The following is an 18379-nucleotide window of genomic DNA, read 5'->3' on the forward strand; positions in this document are numbered from 1 at the left end:
CAATTTAATGTTGCGTGACAATGAAGCAAGGCCATCTGGGTAATTAGTATTTCTGAGCAACAAGAACACACATGCACATGCACACACACATGCACATACACACGAGGATAGGATGTAGGACTATGTTGCTGTGTAATTAGCTTCACTGCCGCAACATCTGTCTCTCTCCTCCCTGTCCCCGTGCCTCGCTGCAGTCGGCGTTTGAATCTCAGCCACAGTCGTGGAGCTGCCGGATGCGCCTGCCTGCCCGCCCGCCCGCTTCTTCTCCTCTATTCATCTAAAATAGACCACAGCAGACATGTTGACATTTCACAGCTTTAATTAACAACATTAATCGTGGCTTCAGCCCATCTTGTTTTTCTTGTACCGCGCGTGATGTCTTACTTCCTCTCCGCAGCTCACCTGCTTTTCCTGCAGTGAAAAGTCAAAAATGTCTGCAGTGAGACGTTGTAGGCCACAACATATGTTACAGGTCTAAATGTACAGAACGAGCACCGGTTGCTCTGCAACACCACACAGGTGTTTTCAGGCTGAAGCTGGGAACAGATCCACGTGGATTTGTTTGGTTTTCCAGTGTATTGTCCTGCTATGGTAGATGCAGCAATCAAGAGTGAGGGAGCTGCCAATCAAGTCAAACATTTACCTATCTCATACTTAAATTTAGGATTAGGCTTTTTATACTTTCATTATATATTTGTAATAGAAATTAGATTTATTCAACATGGTTTTTAGGATTTGCCTGACCGCTTGCGTTACAAAGACAGTCGGCACCACCTGACTGCAGATGGAACTTAAAAATAGCTTCTTTAAAGCTGACGATTTCCAGTGTAATACTGCAACAAGGCTCTTCATTAATGCTTTATAAAGGCTATTTGGAAAAAGTTCATCATCTCAGTGTAACAGAAGAATCAATGTGGTCGGATCTCTTTTTTTAAAATACTCCTGAATGCTTTAAGACAGGGCTATTCAATTACAAATTCAGTGGGGCCAGATTTTAAAACCGAGACCTTAAGCTGGGCCGGACATTTTCAGCGGTCAATAAGAAGGTTATGACAAATGAGGGGCATTTTTAAAACCCAGGATTAGCTATTAAAAACAAATCTACACAGCCAGAAAAAAGAGAATAATAAAAGTAGTAGCCTACCTAGTGATAGTAGTAGTAAAGGTGTAGCTGTTAATGCTTTGAATTGGAGGTTTTTTTTTTAGGAACTAAAAGTTTCCTGAGGCCTACTGTCCTCTGAGTTTCCACTGAGGTTTACAGCAGGGGGTTATGTAAATCACTAAATGTAGCCTAGTCTTAAAATTAGGCCTAAAGATGAACAAAGATTTATCTTCTTAACATATTTTGATTGGTGAAAAACAAGGAGCAAAAAGCCATTTGGGGCAAATTACTCTGGGAAAGTATTTGATTACGGATTATTCCTTTGAAAAGTAGCTATCCTAATCAAGTTACTGTTCTGATTCCATTGCAAGTATTTACTTGCGTTAAAATTAAAATATTGGTTAGGCCTACTTCATTACCTCAAAAAGAAAAAGAAAAAAAGGACAGCGGAGCGTGGCGTGCTGTCACTGCGTGGACAGTGCTCATGTGTGACTGAAAGGAGTGGAGCGACTGGTGGAGTAGGCTATTAACCAGCCGCCACGGTTTATTGTTGGCTGATGGGAGGGCTGGGGATCGGTCAGCTGCTCTCCACAAACACCGTGTCGTGCCACAGAGGCCCGCTGTGGAGTGTGAGGTCCGTCGGTCCCGGACGGACGGGGAAACTTGTATCGTAGCGCACCACAGGGCCGCGGTGAAGCCTCCCGCTCCGTGACGAGCGGCTGTGGCCCGACACGGCGTTTCTGGAGAGCAGCTGACCGACCAAGCCTCGGTTCAACCGGTAACTGACTGGGTGGGTGGGTTGTATGTTGCTAGGCTGCGTTGAGTGGTGCATTCACTGTCTAACCTACAGTAGGGATTTTGAGTTCTCGCAAAACGTGTTTCCCTCTGTGTTTTTTTTTTTTTTTTTTTTTTTGGGTCACCACAAGCCGGGCCACTCGGACATTGGTTCGGGGCCGGATGTGGCCCGCGGGCCGCCAATTGAATAGCCCTGCTTTAAGACAATAATCACATAGATCAAATGAGAGTAAATGAGTAAATGACCAGCTTGTTCATCAGTCCTCTTCTCCTCCATTTAAACCTCTGTTTTGTTCTGACTTCCAGGCCATCTCACGGTTGTGTGACGACAAATACAAGGACTTGAGGAAACAAGCGAAGAAGCGGTCGGTGAGCGCGGACAACCTGGTGGTGGTGCGCTGGTGTCCGGCCATCATTTCCTAACACTGGGCGCCGGCAGCACGCAGCAGAGGAGTAGAGATAGACCTGTCAGACGTACTGTTATCTCTGCAGACAAACCGAGCCGGCAGCAGTCCTGTGGATCAGTGGGTCTGTCTGGAACACACACACTTTCTCTCTCTCTCACACACACACACACACACATGCACACACTTAAACACAATTGGGCACTTTTTACAAGTGTGATTGCACCCTCCCGGGGTTGTTGTACATAAGAGAAGTCCCACTGGCTGCCTGCACTGAAACCAGACGGAGCTGAGCTGAGCTGAACCAAACTCAAGTGTGTGTGAGTGAAAGATTGTTGGAACGATCACCCCCGAACTGCAGAGGAGAGGACGAGGCCAAGCGGAAATGCAGCTGGGATTATAAAGAGACAGTTTGATGTTGGGAAAAAGAAAAAAAAAACGGGAACAAGTTGAATGCGAAATACAACTCATGACAGTGGCGACGGTGTTCTGTGATTCCCTTTGAGGCTCCACCGGCGTGTACGGTTGATTTTGCGGAGGCCTGTACATTCCTTTTTAATTTTAATCTTCTGGCTCGGTCTTAGCTGAAGCATGCCATCACTTTCCGACAGCTTGCAGGCACATCTAAATTTTTTAAAAGCGCGATTCCTCAATTTATTTAGTGTTTTCTGTTGTTGTTCCCCTTCTGTTTGTTTTTCCATTCCCACCCAGTAGAGAAAACCCTCAAGCACAAAAGAAGAGATGCGTACAAGTACATTCCTCCTGTAAGTTTCAGTGATAACTACAGTTTATCAATAAATTTGACTGGACTTGCATCGATCATCAACCCCCCGCCCCGTCACACAGAAAACACAAAAACACTTTTTCACTGTAGCCGTTTTTAAATGAAGTTCTCAAAAGAGCAATTCAGTGTTTAGCTCAAGGCCGCTTATGCTGGGAATCTGGGAATTCAACTCCAGTCGCAGAGCGGTTTGTCTCACAGCGAGGCCGTCCCCGCCACCATTCAGATACAGCTGTTCAAATAAAGCAATACTCATCATGCATCACTTTGTTGTTGGGTTTCAAACACAATGAAGCATGTGCACTTGGGAGAAGCCGGACTGGAAGATGTGGGGGTCCACTGATCGGAGACAGATGTGAGACATACTGTAGAGCTTCTGTTGTACTTTATTCACTGCCATTGTCCTGACCTGTGGTGCCTGTAATAAGCTAGTTCAACACTTCTCCCCCTTTCTACCGGAGGACAAGAACAATATCTGAAGTATTTTTTCTTTAACATTTTTGTACGGTTCTTCCAGCTAACAAACAAACAAACAGCACAATTGGATTATTAACATCTAGAAGCCACTATAAAGCATGATTCTTCAGGGTCGTTTGTGTTTTGTTTTTATGTTGTTGTTTTGGAGAGGACCTAAATGAATGAAAAATCGCATTAAGTGACAATTCAGACACTGCTCACAAAAAGAGAGATTGTAAAAAATTTGCTAAATTGTCTCTGTACAGTGTAAATACAGTGCCAGTGTGCAAATCTGTAGACTGAAGTTGTACTGTAAAAAAAAAAACACAAAAACAAGTAAAAAAAAAACAGAATGATGTTAGAATATTTATATTGGATCAGTTTTTACTGAACGTGCAGGGGGGACGGTTAAATAAGAGAAGTATTAAGATTTAAATGGGAGACACCACTGAAGATTTGTTTTCTGTCTGTTTCCTTGTTTTGATGTTTCTGCGCTGCAGAAAATGCCAAGTTTTTATGTGTTACATACTGTATATGGTATATAGATAATACAAAAACAATTCAGGCTCATTTTGTTATTCCTTCTCTTTTTTTTAAGATTTTTTTTTTTTAATTCCTACTCTGGAAACTTTGCCACATTCATATGTTTGTCTTGCTCCATACGGAGGCCTGAAACTGACAAAATGTAGTAACAGGATTCAAGAGAAGTCAGAAAATGTAACGTCACTAAACAGGATTGATGTTAGAATCATTAAAATAGAGGAACCACATTCATAAAGCATTGAAGCATTATATCATATAACCACCTCTTCTTTATCTTTCACCAGCTCATTCTATGGACTTGGTGTCTGTTCCTTATTTTACTTTTCCCAATAATACCTTCTTGGTAACAGAAACAGATAAATGCTGAGCGTCTACCAAGACCAGAAAACAGAAAAGTGAACAAGTTGGAAAATGAATCAAACAAAAGGTTTTGAACAATAATATCAAAGCTTTTACAACATTTTGTCATTGTTTGGGGCTCTACAGTGTTTTGCATTTACTAAAAGATAAGTGAAAAGGCCATAAACAGTTTCTATTCATGAACAAATCATATTCCCTTTTCTTGATATTTCTTAAATCATAAATAGGAAATTACACAGGAATGTGGTAATGGGTGAACATACAAAATATCTGAAGTGAATTGGTTTAATGAAATCTACTTTTATATGAAAATGAATCGACTAAATTAAAGTTTGAAGTAATTGTTTTTATTATATACACTTTATAATAGCGGTAATTTGCCTTGTGATCAGCTGGACTCACACTAATCTCCACGACATCAGTGTACGCTTGAAAAATTTCACAACAAAACCTGGAAATGTCGGAAAAAAAAACATTTTTTTAATAACAAAAACAGCTTATTATTGCATTTTTCTTTCTTTCTTCAAACAATTTAAAGGTTTAATCCAGATGTGACATCAGATTATTTAGTTAATTCCTTCCACATCTGTGATTTTAAAGTCACATCCTGTCAAACTACGAGAGAATCAGTCAGTCAGTCTGCCGTAAGGGACAGAACTGAACCAAAGTCGTGAAGAAATGAAGGACGAACCCATCGGACGTGTCGCTCTTGCACATGGACTAAAAAAATGAAAAAGGAGCTGGGACTGGGAGAGCGAGCTTTTTGGTTCTGCATGGTGCTTTAGAGAACGAGTGAGTGGGAAAATAATAGTGTCTTTAGGAAAGTCGCTGTTGTGAGTTCAAACTGTTAGAGGTGTTCAAAGATTGTATATCCTATTTATTGTATGGATGTGTGCATACAGCCCTGCGGCGGTCTGGTGAGCGTTGATGTGATGGATGAGTCCTGAGATGGAGAAGTTACTCCCCCCTCCCCTCCCCCGACAGCAGAGACCTCGGGCGTCATGGCGACGTCCTGTCGGCTGGTTACTAGGTGTGTGTGTGTCATAGCCTTGTGCACTGAACTCTACCTCTGCATAGAGTTTTACTTTTCTCATGATTTTTTTTCTTCCTCTCTCTTCAATGGCAGTTTTTTTTTTTTTGGATTTTACAAATTCAGCTTTGATCATGACGGTTTCCTGTCCTAACGTCAGTCAACTGCTGTAGCTGTGACCTTTTCATTTTGTGTTCGTTTTGTTTCTCCCATCGATATTTTCAACAAGTCGTACTGTGTTCTGTTGTTATTGTCGGTGTGTATCGTTTCCTTTTTAGTGAGTCGGTCACTTGTTCCTGTTCTCAGTTTGCCAAACTCAGATCTCTCTCTTTCTCTCTCTTTTTCTCTGTATGTTTTCTATTATGATTTAAAGAACTGATCCCAACTCTTCTACTCTGAAGCAATGTTTAGAAAAACCTGTGCAAGAATTAAACTTTAAAAGCTTGCAATAAACCAAGTGTACGTTTTTTTTGTGTTTTTAACGCTTTAACACACACCATGCATGGTTGTCGCCACAAATGCTCTCCGCTCAGTTACACAATGTTTCTACATGTTCTGTGTTGTACAACTGATGTGACCCCGCAGGCTTTCTTCTCCCAGAGAGAGCCATTTAAATGGTTTTAGAGCAAGTGGTAATACAGAGATTACACTCTGTCATATTGTCACTGAGGGACACATTTAATCCTCCATATTAGCCTTGATTTGCATTTCAATCGCCGTGCTGGTAATTGCTATAAAAGTCAATTCAGTGCAATGGGGAGCTGTGCAGCTTTAGTGAGAGCAGCATATGCCAGACGTCTCTTGCACGGCATCAAACATGTGCAACTGAAATACACACTGCACACACCACGGACACACAAACACAAACTCACCTTTTGAAAAATGTCAGGAGTTAATGAACACAGGCACACAAAAGCCTGCGTGCTCTGTGCAGTGTTTCAGATTCAGTGTGAGGAGTTATTATCAGTCCAAAGCCACCTCAGATCACAGACACCGACACATCTGAAGCTTAGTGATGCTTATTTCCTCTCAAAGTGACGCTTGTGTCTTGAGGCCTTTTTTCTCTCTCCTTCATGTCACATTATATGTTTTTGTGCGCACGCTGATCTGTAGAAAATCAGACACTAAGGGGAACGTGCAGTCAGTGGAGAAACAGGCTGCATGTGCTGCTGCTGCCTCCCAAACCAAACACTACACAGGCCGGAGCACAGAAAACAGATGTCTGACGGTGATGCCAGTAGTAAAGAGGAAATAATTTTGACATTTTTTCATTTTTTGTCTCCATATTCCTTTTATATTGTGTGTATTGTATTCAGATTAAATCAAAATAAACTATATTGTCCCCGGAGGGAAATTTGTCTTGGACAATCAGTACCGCACCTGGCTGCAGTCAACAATCATTCAACATACACAATAAACAGAGCACACGTACACATGAACAGTGCTACTAGTGTTGCAGGTGTGTGTGAGTGTGATAATCCCTCTAATTGTCCTCATGTCTCTCCAAAACTAATCACTGACCTGTTTTTGACTTAAATTGCTTCTTTTGTAAACTGTGTTTTATCATTGTTAGTAGTAGTAGTTATCATTAGAAGGCAAATTCTTCCTACTGTAGCAAAATATACAAATCAAAGGTTTCATTGTAAAGCTAAATTCTGTATTTCAGTGACTGATTCCTTAAGTGAGCCATTAGCATGTTTTGTTATTGGTAGATGGCTAACATAAGCATTGGCAGCTGTTTATGACTATGACCTTCTACTTTTAGTTCCATTTTTCAGTTTTCCGTTTTCAGCAACAACTGAAGCTCCCTGCACAATGTCTTTTAATGCTAACACTGGCTACACAACAAGAGAAAAATCAACAAATAGGAAATTCAGGACCGTATTGGTGTTGCCATTAACCTCTTTTTCTATATTTCAAGGTTTTTCTGTGGTCGTTCTGCATCATTATGCCTAATCATGTCTTCATGTGGTGGAGTGTGTTAGGACAGGCTTTTTAGGTGCAATAGAAACGTAGCCTATAATCCCTTGATTGCTAATGGAGGCATGGGGAACATCTGCAGGATCAGGTGGATGGGCAGGTAATGACTGAGGTGGGAAATCTACCAAGCAGCAGCTGCTGGGCAGGCGGAAAATAACAGAGTCTGAAATGACAGAATAGTTAGTGTGCACGAGAATGGCACTAACTGCTGGAGCCGGAAGCGAAGAGGAGGGATAGGAGGGTAGGTATAAAACTTCCGCTAGCATAGTTTTGTCTGAATGACCTTGATTGCAGCCATGAAGGCCAATCACGCTCCATTTCATGCATAGTAATCGATGAGCTGAAAGGCAGATACACCTCGCCGATAAGCTCAGGGCTCGGGTGCTTTATAGCAGCTATTATTATATTCTCATAACTTTGATGCACCTTATCTTTGTGATAGAAATGAGAGGCAGCAGATGAGACAGAAGAAGAGGACAAGGAGTTTGTCCCTGCTCAGTTTTTCTCCAATGTGCAGCACAGATGAGTGGCTGTTTATTGGTTTCATCATAGGATAGAAAGTCAGAAAGAAAAGAAGGAAAGCTGATCACAAGAGCAGGCCTGTGAAAGATAAACACATGCGAGTCCAGTATGGAAGTGCTAATGACCACTGATCTGTGGTGATTATGAACCAAGCCAACTGTCTTTAGTCGTGTGTCCCAGCAGAGACCTTGTACATGAGAAAACTGAACAGTGTTTGTTGGGTTTTTTGAGAATGATAATAATGATAATGACTTTTGTGATAAAACATAACTTCATTTCAAACCCATAGAGGTTATAGTTGGTCCTTATCAGTTGTAAACTGGCAGCTGTGGGAAAATACAATTTACAGTCTATTTGCATTTCATGAGAGCTAATCCTCAGTGTGCATGTTATCTTGATTTATCGCTGGATGATAGACAGTAAAGACTTTTATTTTATGGAGCGAGCAGGATAAACATGCCTGCCATTGTGCTTGAGAACGTAACACGGCGATTTGGAGTGAGCAAGTCAGGAGGCTTGTTCCTCTCCTGTAAGGACGACCAGCAGCACCAAAATATCTCTGCAATGCCAGGACGGTGACATGCTTTTAGAAGTGTGACAAGAATAGACCCACAATGGGGCTCGTTCCCGTCTTCCCTTGTCTGAGGACAGACAGTTGTCTGCAAGGGACAGAGGAAGACAGGAGCATTTACATGGTTCACTCCGGTCTTTCGGAGACTCCTGTGGATTTTTCCAAGCAGGACATGGGACGATCTCCATGTGGCAGAGAGCCGTGCCGTCAGACTGCTACTGGAAACTTTGTGTGCGGCCACCTGGAGGTTATTGTGCTACTGGAGACCACTGTGCCTCAGGGTAGGAAGGGTAGATGTGGAAAGAGGAGAAGTGCCAGGGTAGGGAGTGAGGAGCTGTCTTAAGAGATTACCCTGAGGGCTAGAGGATTTTTGGAAGATCTTTAAGAACCGCAAGCATGGCAGGTCCAAGTGTCTCAGAGGTCGTCTTCATCTCTGTCAATCACAGCATCACGTTCATGGGTGAGTTGACTACTAATATGTTTAGCAGATGGATAATTTCCAGAAGTTGTTCATATCAGCCTGAAATGTCTTCCTTTTATTTATGAGTCGGTGTCAAAGCAGCACATTTTTGCTTCTCTTTCAGGGAAGGCGTGGCTCATTGTGATGATCTTCCTACGTATCTTCATACTCCTTTTCGCCGGTTACCCTCTCTATCAAGACGAGCAGGAGCGATTTGTATGCAACACCATTCAGCCCGGTTGTGCCAACGTGTGCTATGATCTGTTTTCCCCCATCTCTCTTTTCCGCTTCTGGCTGGTGCAGCTCGTCACCTTGTGTCTCCCATATTTCCTCTTTGTCATCTACGTTGTCCACAAGGTCTCAAACGGTCTCACCGTGGACCTGAGCTCCAGTGATCACATCAAGGCCATGTCGCTGCTCAAAATCCACCAGGAGACACTCAGCAAGTCAGTGAACAAGTTGCCTCTTGTGGCTGAGCAGACTGTGGCCCGGTACTTCACAGGAGCTTACGTCCTCCATCTGATGTTCAGGACTTTGCTGGAGGCAGGGTTTGGAGCAGCTCACTACTACCTCTTTGGTTTCTACATCCCCAGGAGGTTCCTGTGTCAGCACCCGCCGTGCACCACCCAGGTGGACTGCTACATCTCCAGACCCACCGAGAAAACCGTGATGCTCAACTTCATGCTCGGTGTGGCCGCTCTGTCCCTTTTCCTGAACGTGTTGGATTTCTTCTGCGCCATCAAGCGCTCGGTGAGGCAGAAGAGCAAGCGGAAGATGATGGTGGAGAAAATCTATGAAGAGGAATCATGTTTCCTTTCAGCTGGAGGAGCTCCCAGGAGAGCGGACCTGACTTCCTCGCTGGCTGGGCAGGATTCAGAGGGAGAAGCCGGTCAATCGGGGAGTTTCAGGAAAAGACGAGGCAGCAAAGGCTCCTCTGGAGTGGGGGTGCTTGCTTTAGGTGGGGATCCATCTTCCCTGGACCACTCCTCTCCTCCCAATTCTCCGATATCTCCAGGCTGCAACACCAACGGGAACAACGGCTATTCTGTCACCCAGGAGGAGGCTCCGGAGAGGAATGGCAGCGAGGTGGCTCTCTGCCCCCCAGAGCCGATGGGAACACCTAGATCCATTCGTGTTAGCAAACGAAATCGAGTCAAACCGCCACCTCCGCCAAGACGGGACCTCGGATCGGCTTCCGCAGGGTCAGCAAGACCCATTGGGGATGTTTCCACAGCGACGACCATCTGCACCAGAAGGGTGGGTCAGTATACGCTGGTGGAGCTGGGCAGCAACACAGAGCTGCACACCAACGATGACGGACAAGACAAAAGATCAGAGTGGGTTTGACTTTTTTTATTTCCAGGTTGTATTGGAACATAAGAACGAGGCACATCGGTTCACACAGAAACTATTGCAGCTGACATCCTGCAGCGCTCTCTACCTCATTTCTACAACACAGACTGTGAACTGTCTCTCCTGGAGAATCCAAAACAGCGATGCATCCACCAAACACCTTTAGACACATGTGGCATTGCCTTAGAGGGAGAGTCCCGGTGATGCAAAGTGTCAAGAATTCAAAGTCTTTTAACGAGGAATGACGGGACACTCGAGCCTGAAGCGTCCTTGGGCAAATCTCAACCTTGAGAATATCTAAAAAGAGTGCAGCCCACCTGTTTGTTCCCTTGTTGGCTTTACCCCCACCTCCAGTGACAGACTGTACATAAACAAAGGCAGGCCTTGACCTGTCCTGCATACACAAACACCCAACCCTCCTCCCTTACCATGGTCATTCTATATGATACTACCATAGACCCTCCTCTTGCTGTGCGGAGGTCACAGGGTCACAGAGGACACAGGTAGCCTCCAGGCCCTGTGCTCTGATGTTCGGCTGACCTTTGGGAATAAGAAGTTCAGGCTGACATGAAAGACAATAATCTTTGCTAAGATGCTGTTACTGGGCTGATAGAAGAAAATGGGATTCCTCCGTCACAAGTGAAGGACACTATGAAGTCCTCTAAAGCCCACGTAGGCTCACAAAGCAATTATGTTTCCCCATAGGGGCTCTGTATTTATGGAGACAGCTTGTCACTCTATTTCAGGGCCTCGTGCAGCTTAGGAGCAACACAAGCCTTAACATACACTGTCACTACAAATAGAGCACAGAGGAGCAGCGCTGTCCGTCCGTTGCCCTTCACGATATCTGCACCCTGATTGCTGCGGTCGCAAAAGTTCAATTCCTGACGTGGTTCAGACACCTGCATCCCACTGTGCCGCATCAGTCACAGACATTATATCTCATCCTTTGCTGAAATGTCTCCAGCAGTGAAAAACCTGTGAGCCTCCTTTCTGACCATGAGTCTCCCTCAGTAAATCAGCGCCATCGCCATTTGACTGTGGCTGCACACCTGAGGGGCCAGTCTTTGTGAAAATGGATAGCTTTTGATCTTCCTCCTCTTACGGACTCTTTGAAGCTGGAAAAAAAAAAGCTCCCGGCTTCATATCTGACTTATCTACAGAGTGCTGCGCCCTGACTGTCACGGGAGCGACCACAGGGGGTTTTCATCAGACCAGACCGCCACACCTTCTTCATTCACCCGGTGTTTAGTTATAAAGGATGACCTAGAGTTTCTTTCACCAGAGCTGAACTCGCTCACACTTGTTGATTATTATTCTGTGCCTTGTCATTCTGCTGATTGTTAATGTAAGCCATAACAAAGACCCACGGACTCTTAAATCATATTTATAACTTAGTTTTATTTTATTGTCACGATTAAGAGTATTAAATAACCAATGTTGTGTTCAGTTTTTGTTGAAATATTGTGTATTTTGTTACATCAAATCATATTCCAATAACATTTTTATCCTTTCATATAAAGTGGATTTGTGCAATTTCATACAACAGCTTCTTTATAAAGTGATTTATTTTGTATTTCACTCAATGACTCAAATGTGAAGTGACCTTTCTGTGTGTAACAGTTCTGTCTGTTCATCATCGGCGTAATTGAAATTATATAAACTGCTATGACGCTGAAGATGATGACGATGATGTAACTTTACAAAGCACTTTATATTGTTAACTCTTCTTGTTTGGTCCAGTCTGTTGTTCAGGAGTCGTTTCATCTTTCGCTGCAGTTTGAAGTCATGCTGCCCTCCAGTGGCAGAGAATGTGAAATGCATCTGTGTGTGTGTGTGTGTGTGTGTTGAACCTTTAAACTTGAAATCGGTGGAAATCAGTGGCTCTGGCCTTGAGATGACTGAATGTTTGTGTCATCTGGAAACTTCATCAGTTTTGAAAGAACATTTTCAGAAAAGTACGTTGTGGTAAAGACACTTTAAAACATTTTCCAGAGCAGTAGCTACTTTTTTCTTTCTTTCTTTTTTAACATTACAAGTGCAATGTTGTGTACTAGCTCTGTCTCATTTCTTTCCTTTGGTTCATTTCAGGCCTTCTTGATTAATATTAACAACAGAGAATCTGACTCTTCTTTGGTGCTGCAGAGGTTTTGGGGGTCTTTGTTAAAAATGCAGACACACAGGTCAGACTGGCAGGCAGGGCTGGAGATACCTCGGGGCAAAATTGAGGTGTGGGCCCCATCTAGTCCCCGTGGTGTCTGCCTCCCTGATAGGATTTTCAATATTAAACCCCATTATTTGACCCAACCTTAATGAGTTATTAAAAATGTGTCTAAACATGATTATAAAGTGTCTTCCTGTGTCCATTGCTCAGTGGATATTATACTGCAGGTTTCTTGATTTTGTTGATGAATCACAATCATGTTCCTCTCGAATGTTTTTTTTTTTTTTTAAGTAGCCTACCGTATTTTATTGATTGTAGTATTTTAATGCAAATTCATGTATGAATATAGCAAATATTTTTGATTAAACACACGTTTATAGACCAATATGAATGACCTATTGTGATTTTTTAAATATAATTTTATGTGCATTGTTATTTTCTTTGCACATTTTGCAGCAGTGATTGAAGTTGAGCAATAGCAGTAGATAACACTGACTATGGCGTTATGTTAAAAATACACATGCACACAGTCTCACAGGTGTGTCCCATCCAGCTGATTTCACAGAGCAGCAGCCGTGGGGAAGGGGGAGGGAAGTGAAACAGAGGCTGTCACTAGCCTCGCATCACCAGGCTCTTCAGACAAGCGAAGAGCCGTGTCACTTACCTCCCAATTAGTCTGCATTCTGGTTCCTGTCTGTAGCGGATACCGAAATCACCAAATTCACCAAAATAAAAGTATTCACCAACATAAAACTTATAAAATAAACATTAACTTGTAATACAATAAAAGCAAAATGTCAATTTAATGGCTCTGGTACTTTCTTGTAAATTATATTCCTTAAATTAAAGAGTTTTACCGCATTTTATTAGCTTGGTGCTTTTATTTTGAAGGAAAGGTATCTGTCTCTCTTGCCCTGGATCCGTTTCCTACCAAAACAGCGGGTCAACGGCCCCAGACTAGGCTGTCACTGAGAGAAAACCAAACCTGTCAGAACTTGCTGTGTTTTGTTTTTCCTCATGTTGGAGCCGCGTGTCAACTCATTTACATTAAAACAGTCAGAGAACAAGGAGGCAGAGCTGAAATCAGCACAGTCCACTCCACCATGCTTGTTTCCTTCTTCCTCCTGTGGCTCTGTGTTGTCTTCTTCATTCTCTGTCTCAAATGTCAGAGACCCAAGAACTTTCCACCCGGACCTCCTCCGCTGCCAGTACTGGGGAACTTGCTGAACCTGAGCCTGGACAATCCCATCAGGGACTTGGAGAAGGTAAGAAAGAAAAACACTGATATTGGATTTGACATGTTATGTTACCGCTCCTCTGTCTGCACCACACCACATAGCAGTGCACAAATTAACTGTGCAGATTATGAATTACTGAAGCCGTCCATTGCCTCTGGGCTACAAGTGACACCGACTGACTGTAAATGACTAATTCAGCTAAATGTTTGGAAGTTCTGTTCTCGTTTAAAGCAGCAGTGTCCAAGTTAAAAATGTGTGTGGATAAAACAGTGCTGTGTTTTCATGTGTCTGTAGAGTAGATTGTGGCTCACCGCTCACCTTTGAGTATTTAGACATGTTAGACAAGATTTTCAAAATAAATCCTCCTGTTGCTTGTAAAAAAATTAAACACAGATTTATGACAGTGATCCATGGTAATTTTAATGGGCTCTCACTGGTTCTTCCCTCAGCTGAGGAGGTGCTATGGAAATGTCTACAGCCTGTTCATTGGTCCCAAGCCGGCGGTGGTTATTAATGGGGTGCAGGCCATGAAGGAGGCCATGATGACTAAAGCTGCTGATTTTGCTGGACGACCTCAGGACATCTTCGTCAGTGATCTCACCCAGAACGGTAAGAAAGAGATGAGGTGTCAAAGGACAGAGTCTAGAGACACACACACACATACACATACACATACACACACACACGATCCAGGCTTCATGTGTCCATATCCGTGTCTGTTACAGGAATGGTTCTGGCAGACTACGGGCCGAGCTGGAAGCAGCATCGCCGCTTCGCCCTGATGACTTTAAGGAATTTTGGTCTGGGGAAGCAGTCCATGGAGCAGAGGATTCTGGGAGAGATACAGTACACAGTGGAAACACTGGAGAGGAGCATTGGTATGCCGTGTGTGGTGTGTGTGGTATGCACTCCCTGTGACCTCTGACACAGTCGGCAGTCAGAAGATGTGTGATATTCTCTTACACAGTCGCATGAATTGTCATCGTTGTGTGTCTCTCGCAGGTACAAACTTGAGTCCTGGAGTCATGTTTCACAACGCAGCCTCCAACATCATCTGCCAGGTTCTGTTCGGCGCACGCTACGACTACGACGATGACTTCATCAAAGTGGTTGTTCAGTGCTTTAAAGAAAACTCCAAGATAGCGAATGGGCCCTGGGCTATGGTGAGTCACAACGTGTGCGTGTGTGTACGGTGACAACAAATATCCAACATTTAGCTCCTGAGACTGAGTGAGACCCAGTGAGACTGATACAGATGTTATTTAAAGTGCCTGAAGGTCTGGAGCTTGTTCTGTTCCAGAGGAGTTGTTAAAAACAAAGAAAAATGGACGTTTGTAACAGAACTACAGAAACAGCTTCTGTAAAATGCTCCAACTCTGTGCTGTATTGATAAAGTGACACGCTCTATTTGTAAGGATTATAGATAGGTTAGATATGACTAGATGTGGAAGTATCTGGGCCAAACTCTGGGCTAGGATCAATTCTATTTTATCGTCTGGTTGAAATAGGATTTAAGAGTTTTTCCGTGTCTTAACTTTACTTCTTGATGTCATGTTAAGCTGCTGATTTAATAGCATCCATGAGTGAGAGTCTCCTGTACTGTCCCTCGGGTTAGTTTGAACAGGAATGGACCACACCTACCTAAAAGTATTCTTATAAAATTAAAGCCATCTTTTAAATATTTGAAAAAAGGTTTCTTTTATAATAATAAAATTCACAAAAAAGATGACATTTAGTATGGAACATTATGTTTTTTGTTGGAAACAGAAATTACAGTGAATGTTTAAACTTGTTTAGTCAATCTCTTTCCTTACAGCTGTATGACTCTGTTCCTATGATTCGAAACCTGCCGCTGCCGTTCATGAAATCCTTCACCAACATGGAGGTGAGCATCTTCACTAGGCCTGAGAAACGCCTCTGTTTACAACATATGCTATCCTGACACTGGCTGCCACTGAAGTGTCTTTCTCTCCTGCAACTTCCCTACATCTCATCAGTAAAGAAGTCAAAAAATTTTTTTTTTTTTTTTAGACGTGTAAGAAACTTGTAACTCCTCTGATTACTGAGCACAAAGAGACCAGAGTCCCCGGGAAACCCCGAGACTTTCTGGACTGCTACCTGGATGAACTGGACAAGGTGTGTATTACACAGGTGAAAAACTTACATCACAGAGAATTTTAAAAATAGAGATATAAATAATGTTGAAAATGAATTCTCTCTCCAGAGAAGTGATGTCACCTCCTGTTTCTGTGAAGATCAACTCATCATGTTTGTTTTGGATCTTCACTTTGCTGGAACAGACACCACATCCAACACCCTGCTCACCGGCTTCCTGTACCTCATGACCTACCCTCATGTACAAGGTGAGACTATACGACTTCTATTCTTTCAGTCAGTGATTCTGTCGTTCTGCTTTTTGTTCAGCTGGTTCAGTCATTCTGCTTATTGTGTGTCTATCAGAGAGATGTCAACAAGAGATAGATCAGATGTTGGAGGAGAAGGATCAAGTCTCCTATGAAGACAGACACAAAATGCCTTATATGCAGGTATGATGTTAAAATCATTTACTTCCAAAACTTCTCTATGGGAAAATGCTTGTTTTATAAGAGACACTGTAGATTAGACACAACTTTATGACAAGATTTCTTACCTTAAAGTTTTTAAGAAATGTAAAAATACAGCAGATTCTTCCATCACAAGTTCAGTGCTCCGATCCAGTGATGAAGCATAAGAACATGTCGTCTAATCTGTCTGAGTCCAGGCTGTGATCCATGAGGTCCAGAGGATAGCCAACACCGTCCCTCTGAGTGTTTTCCACTGTACAACAAAACACACAGAGCTCCTGGGTTATTCCTTACCTCAGGTAAGAAGAAACTAAAAGCTTATACTGTCCCTTTGTGATGATGCATGAAGTTATATTGGCTCTCTGTCTCTGTGCTTGTACTGTTTTTCCCTTCAGGGTACACTGATCATCCAGAACCTGCACTCGGTGCTGAATGAAGAGGGACAGTGGAAGTTTCCTCATGAATTCAACCCGGAGAACTTCCTGAACGAGCAGGGGGAGTTTGTCAAACCAGAGGCCTTCATGCCTTTCTCTGCAGGTACGAGCACCGGGAGCACAGTTATCTGTGTTTTACTGTGTTTTACTTTAAGAGCTGTACATGATTTACTGATTGAAAATGATGCCTCAGGTCCTCGTATGTGTCTCGGAGAAGGTCTGGCCCGTATGGAGCTCTTCCTCATCATGGTGACTCTGCTGAGGAAGTTCAGGTTCATCTGGCCTGAAGATGCAGGACGGCCGGACTACACGCCGCTTTATGGAGTCACTCTGTCTCCTAAACCGTACAACATGAAGCTCCAACTGAGGGCCACACAATAAAATGAACTACATGGACACAAGAGGCTGAAACCCGGTGACCCTGTGACTGAAAAGCTAACAAAGACAACACAGGGCGGTTTACTTATTAATATACTGAATAATCCAAGCGGTTGCTCTGGTGTGTATGCGTGTGTGGGAATTTGGGAGCTGCAGGTGAGTACATTTAAACTGTAACTGTAAGATAGTAGATAAATGATTATTGTCTTTATAATTATTCTCTAACCATTAGTATCTTCTGGAAAGTTTTTGTTTTTCACCTAGGTCTAAAGAAAAATGTCAAAACAAAGAAGAAATCTGGGTAATGGCACCTCCCAGTGGTCAAAATGCTGTACTGTATTTGAACAAAGTTTCATTTCCAAACATGAACAGCGTGGCTGAGAACCAGTGCATGTGGAAAACATCTGTTTTTAGCTACAGTAGCAAAATAAAATCAGTGAATCTTTTGAAATAGTCTGATCTTTGTGTTAACTGGTCATAAAATGCAGCCTGACAACAATACAAAAAGTGTCTTTATTTGTCAGATCCATCAAACATTCAGTGCTGAGTGAAAGCACAGACACAATATGGATTTAAAAAATGGACCACATAATATTAGAAAAGCATAAAAACTTTTACAATTCAGCCACCTGCTCATAACTCACAGCACAGCAGTCTCGGAAACATTCAAACCAGCTCGTCTGACACCAACAATCACACCAGGATCAAAGTCACTGTCCACTCTGATGTGTGATGTGAACATGAAGTGAAGCCTCTGACCTCTGTCTGCAGGATTTTATGCACAACAGCACCGCATGAATAAATGCATGAACACGCACATGCACAGGTGTTCCTAATAGACCGCAATATGCATGGAGTTACATGCTGTATGTACATGCTCTACTGGCTGCTGGTGATGTGATTTGAGTGAAAGTGTCAGATTTTTATTCACTTTCATACATAAAAATGACACAAAGCTTTACTTAAAAACAGCTAATGCATATATAAATAAAATACTGAATTTATAAACCTTAAAAACAAACTATGGTCAAAATGAATGTGCGTGTGTGAAGGGGAATTAGAAATCTATATGTGCACGAGTGAGTGTTCATCATTGACGCCTGCTCTGCTCAGTATTTATTCATCATCAGAACCATGACATCACTTTGCTTTTCAGGGCTCGGAGCCATTTCTTTGGGCCGAGGTGGGCGACCAAACCCAGAGTGAATCTGGGAAAACACTTGGCGCTTCAGATGAAAGAAGGT

The 18379-nt window shown here is 42.8% G+C and overlaps 3 protein-coding genes across 4 annotated transcripts in view; all 3 read left to right on the forward strand.

Moving 5' to 3' along the window:
* The window catches only part of ccny (cyclin Y), a 34812-nt gene extending 30377 nt beyond the window's left edge, over positions 1-4435 (forward strand). For both annotated transcript variants that reach the window (XM_083995683.1, XM_083995684.1), the window contains one exon: positions 2204-4435. In XM_083995683.1, coding sequence (XP_083851809.1) covers positions 2204-2320 — 117 coding nt within the window. In that variant the 3' untranslated portion in view covers positions 2321-4435. The remainder of the gene's footprint in view (positions 1-2203) is intronic.
* Positions 4436-8940: 4505 nt separating this feature from the next.
* gjd4 (gap junction protein delta 4) lies at positions 8941-10351 on the forward strand (the record flags this gene model as incomplete). The annotated part of the gene is made up of 2 exons (XM_083995607.1): positions 8941-9004; positions 9129-10351. The coding sequence occupies 2 exons, from the start codon at positions 8941-8943 to the stop codon at positions 10349-10351; spliced, it is 1287 nt and encodes a 428-aa protein (XP_083851733.1).
* Positions 10352-13478: 3127 nt separating this feature from the next.
* LOC311003265 (cytochrome P450 2F2-like) lies at positions 13479-17575 on the forward strand. Its single transcript, XM_083994977.1, has 11 exons — positions 13479-13786; positions 14209-14368; positions 14485-14637; positions 14762-14922; positions 15576-15644; positions 15791-15895; positions 15984-16122; positions 16220-16305; positions 16521-16622; positions 16719-16860; positions 16951-17575. Exons 1-11 carry the CDS (start codon positions 13625-13627, stop codon positions 17136-17138), a joined length of 1467 nt encoding a protein of 488 aa, XP_083851103.1. The 5' UTR covers positions 13479-13624; the 3' UTR covers positions 17139-17575.
* The last annotated feature ends 804 nt before the right edge of the window (positions 17576-18379 follow it).

The sequence above is a fragment of the Trachurus trachurus genome (assembly GCF_905171665.1).
Source record: "Trachurus trachurus genome assembly, chromosome: 20".
In the NCBI taxonomy this organism is placed as follows: domain Eukaryota; kingdom Metazoa; phylum Chordata; class Actinopteri; order Carangiformes; family Carangidae; genus Trachurus; species Trachurus trachurus.

What these genes read in the sequence shown, in the direction of transcription:
- LOC311003265 (XM_083994977.1), top strand. Translation starts at nt 13,625, where the DNA reads ATGCTTGTTTCCTTCTTCCTCCTGTGGCTCTGTGTTGTCTTCTTCATT. An exon ending in ACCTGGATGAACTGGACAAG is followed by an intron (nt 15,896 to 15,983) that starts GTGTGTATTACA and finishes TTCTCTCTCCAG; the next exon opens with AGAAGTGATGTCACCTCCTG. An exon ending in TGGGTTATTCCTTACCTCAG is followed by an intron (nt 16,623 to 16,718) that starts GTAAGAAGAAAC and finishes TTTTCCCTTCAG; the next exon opens with GGTACACTGATCATCCAGAA.